This window comes from Vidua chalybeata, chromosome 2, assembly GCF_026979565.1.
Source record: "Vidua chalybeata isolate OUT-0048 chromosome 2, bVidCha1 merged haplotype, whole genome shotgun sequence".
NCBI classification, from domain to species: domain Eukaryota; kingdom Metazoa; phylum Chordata; class Aves; order Passeriformes; family Viduidae; genus Vidua; species Vidua chalybeata.
The window spans coordinates 8,567,596-8,575,829 of NC_071531.1; the positions used below are offsets into that span (position 1 = coordinate 8,567,596).

Genomic DNA, 8,234 nt, shown 5'->3' on the forward strand with positions numbered 1-8,234 from the left:
GCCAGCTGCAGCCATTTTAGCAGAAGACAGCTATACACACTGAGTTATTCCCATTAAGGCAATACTTTTGCCCAAACCAGTGCAAGTAAAGTCATTTGTCCCCATAAGCTTGGAAACAGCAAATTTACATTTGTCTAGTTACGAAGGTCTGGATTTACAGGAAATCCAGAATAAATGTGTGAAAATAAATCAGCAAAGACAGCTCTACAAAAATCTGTATGTTAAATCTGTATGTTAAATCTGCAAGGTTATATTTTCTAGATTGCTGTTCTGCTGCACTGATTTATTATACTATAGGTGCAAAATGTTTAAGGCTCTTTCATAGTAACAACCATGGTTTTGTCCTTGAAGAAACTGGAACCTCAAGCCTAAATTAAACCAATTTGAAATATTTCACTTGTATGCTCTCTACTGCTTTTGACTTTCTGTGTGTGACCTTGGTCCAGACAGCTTCTCTCTGTCTGAACTTTAGAGGTATTGAAGGTATTCTTTCAGCATTATCTTTCTAGGAAAAAGGAATTTAGAGTCAAATAAAAAAATAAACCCCCTAAAGCATGATGAAAGAGAATAATAAAGAGATTATAGGTGTATATATATAATATATACATTTGACATATACATATAATACATGTATGCACACATATATGTACTTTAATTAGTAGCCTAGATTCTTAGATTATTAAATTCTTCTGGTATAAGTTTGAATGATCAGGTGATTCATCCTTCAAGATAAAAGCATGTCTGTAATATGACATTCTCAGATCATTCCCTACCATTGGTAAAATCTCTAAACCATGCCTATAAATGGGCAAGCAGAAGTAACAGTAACAGAACTGTGCTATCAGAGTTATGATGCAAAATGTGCTATTTTAGGAGTTGAACAGAGGAGGTGACAGCCAGAGACACCTGTGAAAAGCTGCAGTAAATGGAAATGGGGTCAGTCTGGGAAGCTGTTCAGTTAAACAGGTGGCTTCCTTGGAGTAAGAGGAGTGTCTCTCTCCTCTACCTTTTTTATTTTGGGTGAGGAGCATGGCTCAGTTGCTGAAATAAATTAATCTAGTGTGATTTTAGGTGCTGTAGGCTGTGAGCTGGGCTCCAGAATGATGCAGGTCTCCGTAAGTCCCCTGTAAGGATGTCTCAGATTCCTGGGATATGTGAGCTGGGCTTAGCAAAGCAGATTTCTGTGTTCCAACTTCTGGAAATATTCACTGGTGGTTTCCTCCTCACCAGCAAGTTACCTTCTAATGACCATGAGAGCAGCTGGGGAGACAACAGGCAAAAATCCAAAGTAAGAGAGAATAGGGAAAACATTACGAACAATAGGAGACAACACTTGGAACCAGGTGTAGGAAGGAGTTCGATGTAAGGCTCTCTCCTCCACCACACTTCCAAAAGGGTGTGCAGATACTTCCCACCAGCTTCCACTGTGACATTGGCTGCAGTGGAACAGAAATGTTCTCCTCTGGGCAATGATGTGCCTTCACTTGATTTGACCTTGGAAGCCCTTGGTTTAGGCCCTTATATTTCTGCACTGGGAAGGAGAATGCTTCTTATTTAAATATTGCATTTTATGCTGTTATAAGTACATACTGGCATAATAATGACAATCTGATTGAAGGGAGTAAGAAGGATATAATTGATTCATTTTTCTACACATTTTACAAAAATAGCATTCATGCTTTTAAATATTTATTTTATAATGCCCTTGGCCATTTTATTTTTACTATATTGAAGTTTTCTCTTAGACTGAAAATAATTTAAATTCAAATTATAATGTCTGTATTGAATCACATGAATCAAAGCATTGTATCTGGCATTTCTTCATTTTCTTGAGAAATAGATTTTAATTTTTTTTTGGTGTTGGAATTATTACTGCTTGTGTCTATTATGCTCATTTCAAATATTTAAAAGAAATATTTTCTTTGCAAAAAGTCATTGCTTTTTCTTTAAGAAAGCACATGTTGGCAAAACATAAGTCAGCTGCGCTACTAATGTTCCCTGGAGGTCAGTTTTTTAAAAACATATTAAAATTAGCAAACTTTGATTGAGGTCTCCTGTGTCCTTATTCTATCTCCTTAGAACATTCCCTTTTGAGTTTTCTTGTTCTTAGTCAAATTCTGATGTGTGATGAACTGATGTAGGATGAGGATCATGATCATTATACACCTTGAGTTTCAAAATTATATTTTGGCAATTTTGTCCAAGGAACAAAACTTGTCTGGAGATGAAGAAATAGATGATGATGAGGAAGAGGAAGAAGAAGAAGCAGAAGAAGTAGAAGAAGTAGAAGAAGTAGAAGAAGTAGAAGAAGTAGAAGGAAAAGAAGAAATAGAAGGAGATGAAACAAAAGAAGGAACAGACAAAGAAGAAGAAAAAGAGGAAAAAAATGAAAAAGAGAAGGATCGTAAATCACCTGAGGGAGAGACAAGCAGTAGTAGTAGCACTGTGGAAACTGGAGAGGTAAAGGCATTTACTCCTATTAAGTTATTGGTCTCTGAAAGAATTTGGTTCTATAACTGACTTCAGTTTGATACATGTGTACCTATCCTGTAAATGCAAAGTTGTTGTTTGGGGTGGTTTTGGTAGAGGAAGAAACACATGTAGATGTTAATAGTTAAACAACTTTTCTAATTTAAACAATTTTGAAAGAGTTGTTTTTTTTGTTTTTTTGTTTTTTTTTCTTTTGGTCTATAGACAGAGGAGACTACTCAGAAAGAGACCATCATTCAACAGGGTAAGAATACAATTCCTAAGAATTGGACATTCTAAAGACAGACAAATGTTTTCTAAACAATATTATAAAGATACTGGACAACACAGTTCTTGTTCATAGTTGGCAAAGCAGTTCTTGAGAGGTGATGAAATTTGAGGGGCAAACCCCCATTATTAATTGTAAATAATTTGAAAGAAATAAATACTTTTCCCAGTTACATGTTGCAGGACTGTATCCTGCTAAGAGCAGTTCTGGCTGTGCAGTGCCAAAGTCATGGTAATTTTGTTATCTTCCAGGCAACTTCTTGAGGTGAGGTGCCCTGTGCCTCACTTCAATCAAGAAGCTTCTCAGAATTCTTCCCCATCTTTTTCAGCTGACATTTCTTCATTCTATTCACAGAGAGATTATTTTAGGTGAAATGTGATAATTGCTGAACACTGTTCAGGATGCTGAAGATGTAAGTCTAGAAGCTCCTTGCAGTTTTGATGGCAGTTTATGTGATCTGTATATTCCTTTAGAAAAGCTGGGGAACATGAAGTTGGGTGCCCTATATGTGTAGGACTTCTTTTATTTTAGAAATCTGGAATAATCTAGAATGGTTCCCTTGAAAGAAAATAACAAACGTGGTATAAAACACACCACAGACTTTATAAAGAAGAAGTTATGCCATTTATTTTCAATATTATAATGGAAATAACTTGTACAGAAGGGGTGCTTAAATATTTTTCCATTATCCAGTGATCTGGAAGTTTTGATATTAAGTTTGAAATTTATATGATTCATACAGACAGTATAGGAAAATTTAAACACAGGAACATCAACTGAGATGGAAAGTTTTTCCTTTCCCAGAATTGTTTCTATGGAATAAAATTCATGCTGAACCGTAACGCCTGCCCTAAAATCAGCTTTGCCAAATTAGAATTTAATTGCATATAAGTGTGCAAGACATTGTCTTCTATCTGCAAGAGGAAACTGTGAGTGTCAAGTCAAAGTATTTTACATATTGTCACTCCTGTAAGCATTCTGTTCTTAAAAATTGAGCATCTGGAGAGTAAAATCAAGACATTATATGGAGAGATTAAAAAATAACAATAGTCTTTTCAGGCTGGGCATCAAGTTTTACTGAATATTCTGATTGCTTTTTCAGTTTTATTCAGTGACCTCTACTTCAAAAATAATCTGAAGAGTAAATTTTTTCTGCTTTTCTGTGATATTTTTCTGATTTGCATGAATCAGAAGAAATTAATATGAACAATTATATTAAATTATTATTGTAGAGAAGGAAAGCACTGACAATCACACTGTGAACAGTTCTTCAGAGAACACTGATGACCAAAAAACTGGAGGAATTGTGGGGAGAAAAAAGGTTTGTGGCCTGATGTTTCTTTCTAGTTTTGTCAGTGACCAAGGAGCCAGTGGGCAGTTACCAAACCAAATACCTCAACTCATATATCTGAATAGATAATAAAATTGCTGGGCAACCTGTTCCTTCTGTTTAAGACTTGATTTTATTTTTTGATAAAATAACTTTAAATTGTCCAAATAATAGAAATCAGTTAAAGTCCATTATGACCTCTTCATGGATGGCATGTCACTAAAAAAGAGATTGTTTATCACATCATGTACTGGTGACATGAAAACTTAGGACTTCATTCCTATGGGACATTATCTAAAAAGATTTCCCCCCCTGTTTGTCTCTGAAAGCAGCAGCTGAGCTCACTGACCTTGCATCTATTTGCAACATGCAATGATTTTGTGTTCCTGTATATCTCTCTACATAGGTGTATGAGATGTTGAGGAGTACCTGATACAGAATTTCTTGCAGTTTTTTAGGATCCTGAGGCTCCTGCAGAGGCTGCTGAGTTTCCTGTTGACCAAAGACACTAAGCAGTACTTAACTTTGACAGAGTGTGATCTCACTGAGCACAGGCACTGTCATTTTATGGCAGTACACACGTTTATCAGGAGGCATAGTAAGCACTTCCTGCTCTGGGACTTCATTTTTGGACCTTGCCTCAGGCTCTTATTTGAAAGAAACCCAAATAAATGCACCACTTACAGCATTTTGTACAAACTGTACAATGTGTAATTTGACAAAATGCAATCACTTTAACTTTTCTGATTCCCATGTGCTATACTAACACATTTTAAATATTACAAATGTTTCTCGCAAACGTTTTTTAGTGATTTTGTTTTGAAAAAAAAATATTTTACCAAGGAGAAATCTGCCAACCTCATTTAACTTTGATATATACAAAGGGGTTTGTGTTTTTTTTTTTATCTTGAATTTCACTGCTAACTATTTCAGTCATACCATTTACCTGTTTTTTTCACTCCAGTTTTCCCTCTTTAAGCGAAAGCCACTGACAAGCCAGAAGAATGTATGTAGCAGAAAGGAAGACAGCTCTGAAAAGCCATTGCAGAGTGAAGAAAAGGAAAAGGAAGATTTAACTGGTGAAGGCAGTAAGGATGAAAATCAGAATCATACACTGGAGAATTCCAGTGAAACTGTGACTAACCAGGACAGAAGGATGAAAGTTAATACATGTATATTGCTGTAACACTGTTATAATATATGAGAATGTGACAGTCTTAAAGCATATAGTGCAATTTTTACTTGAAAACAGTTATGACTCGAGATGTTGATGGCTGCTTTTTTTGATTGATTGGATTGCTGTAATTTTAAATAGGCAGATTATTTTCTTGGTATTTATTGGTAATTTTAATAGTTCGAAATTATATGCTTATCAGCACCTTCCTGGAGATCTGTGGCCTTACCTGTTGATGTTCTAAAGCAAAATATGGGGGTTTTTTATGTGAAAAGTTGAATACAGGCATTTTATGGCTTTTGCTAAATATTTTTATTCTCTTTCAGTCTACAGAATACTACTTTCAGTATGATACTCTTGCAAAATTATAATATTGATAATATTTGGTTTAACAACCTAGTTAAGAATATTGAAGGTACTCACTTAGAAATATACATGTTTCTTTCTGTTTTGACATAGAAAAAATAGCAGTAAAACCTTCAAGTTAACTTGTAGGCCATTATGGAAGAAGGTGCTTGAGTATGTGCCTAATTTCACACATGGCAGCAGTCCCAGTGGAAACAGTGTGAGGATGGAAGTATCCTGCCAAACTGGGACAGGGAGAAAGCTTTTATTTCTGAGAGGTGCTGAAAGCCTTTGCTCCTGCTGAAATTGGCATAAGCTGATGGGCCTCTCTCCTCACTGAATCAGGGGGGCTTCCTCTGTGCTATCATAATCATCATACTAAAAACCTGGATGCTTGGGTCATCCTTTGCCAGAGCTAATTAGGATCCTTTTGTGTCTTTTATTTTTCTTTGGGCTACTCCTGGCTTCTGCAGTGAACCTTACATAAGAGGTTTTTTTCTCCATTATATTCACATATTTCCTTATTTTTCTGAATGCACATGTGGTTTCTGTTCTCCTTGGATATTGTTGAGAAGAGTAAAGTGGAAAAGGAGGAATAAAGTAAATGGTGCCCTCATTAATTTAAATAAGCTTTAATTATTTTTTTAAGGGGAGATTAGTCACAGAAATTGTTACTGTAAGAACAATTTCTTTTTTTTTTTAAGTGAACTAATTTAGTGAGAAATATTACTTTAAAATGGGAATTGCCCTTAAATCTAACACTACAAAAGTTTATGTAATGGACTGTAAACTGTTGTATGTCTGAACAGTTTCAGGGACTGGTACATTTATCTTGTCCGCACACTTTGCTCAACAAAAAGCAGGAACATATTAATCCATTCCAATGTCTTTTCTACATGTGTTCATTTTTAATAAAAAAGATTAACCAAATAAAACATCTTACATGTGTACGTGTATTAACTTATAGGGGTTTTTAACAGGTTCACAATATTTATGATAAAAATGTGAAGAGTTTTTTATTACTGAAATGTTTTCATAAACAGATGAGTAGCAAAAAATTCTATAAACATTTCTAGTACATCTTTCTCTGTTTTCTTCTTACTTTTCCAAAGATTAAGTGTATCAACTTAAGTCTCTATTTCTCATTTTTATAGTCCTGCCATACAGCTGAGATTCTGCTTTAGAATTGTTGGGTTTCTAAAATTTCACCACTAAACCTATTCACTAGGTGGAGTTTGTGCTCTTCAAAGGTGTAACCAGCCCCTGGAGCCAGAAATTCTCCTTCTCACGGCCCCTGAAAAAAGTTAAAGATACTCATTCTGTATCAAATTTTCTGTTTCCAAATTCTCAGAAAACTTTATGTTTTCTGGCATATTGCTTTTGGCATTAAAGTACTCTGGTACCTCAGTGTATTTATATAGTGCATTTTGAAAGTTTTAAACTGTATGTCTTTGTAAAAATATAAAGATTAAAAAAATACAGTTAGTCATTTATTTCTAAGTATACATAGATGGACAGTGGTCAAGTTCTGATAAATAAAGTCTAGATGCACGTTTTATTTAAACTGAAGTGGTATTGGTGCACCTTACATACACAAATATACATATATGTGCACTGAAACATATATGTGTATATTTATAGACAAAGAGACAGATATACAGATATATGTGTGCATGTGTGTGTGTGTGCACATGGGTGATCAAACGTGTGCCTGGCCTCCTGAAATTTCCATTTAATCCATATATTTACATATGCCAGTTTACTGATTTCTAGAAGCACAGGATTCATTTATGCAGTTGCTGTTCCTATGCAAGTTTGTGGTGACTGAAATTAAAAAAGGACAGAACATGCTGTTTAGACACTATCTTTATACACCCAAAGTTAATAATCATAATTAACTTTGTGCAACCTTTTCCTTTTTCTTCTAAGTATTACTTGTACAGTATACAAAATAGATCCAGTCTTTGTCCTTGAGGAATATTTTATGTCATACTGTTGACATTGGGGTAGTTGAAGTAAACTGAATTTATATCATGATGGTAAACCACTGTAAATCCTGATAATCAAGAATACAGAAGCTAATCTTGCATGACTATTGAGAGACTAAGTATGGGTTCACTTGAAACATACTTATGTACTCAAACTACATTATCTCTTTAAAAAAAATAAACAAAATAATAACTATATCTATATCTGTATCTATATAAATATAAATATAAATATAAATATAAATATAAATATAAATATAAATATAAATATAAATATAAATATAAATATTCTTTCTCTACATTCCCTCACAGTGCTTTTAGGAGCTATAATATTTATATTACTCACTACTTAGGGGACTTTAAAACATTTGCACACTCTGTTATGTCTAAATTCCTTTAAGGACCTAAATAATGTTTTGATTAAGTGTAATGAGACAACCATCAGTGGCGAGAATTGGAGATATTAATGCTTTGGTAGTAAATCTGGTTTGCTCAGTATCTCATAGTGATGAGCTCTGAAGTTCACACCTATCTGCCTTTCAAGACTGTTCTGGAATTACATTTTATTCATGCTATGTAATTACCACTTTCTTTTTCAGGAACAGATTGTAATGACTCAGCAAAAGCCTTGCAAAATCT

At 34.4% G+C, this 8,234-nt stretch overlaps 1 protein-coding gene across 1 annotated transcript; it reads left to right on the top strand.

The window, feature by feature from the left end:
• Positions 1-1,132: 1,132 nt before the first annotated feature.
• On the top strand, positions 1,133-5,274 carry LOC128782852 (glutamic acid-rich protein-like). Its single transcript, XM_053933345.1, has 5 exons — positions 1,133-1,288; positions 2,206-2,310; positions 2,695-2,734; positions 3,991-4,079; positions 5,068-5,274. The coding sequence occupies exons 1-5, from the start codon at positions 1,133-1,135 to the stop codon at positions 5,272-5,274; spliced, it is 597 nt and encodes a 198-aa protein (XP_053789320.1).
• The last annotated feature ends 2,960 nt before the right edge of the window (positions 5,275-8,234 follow it).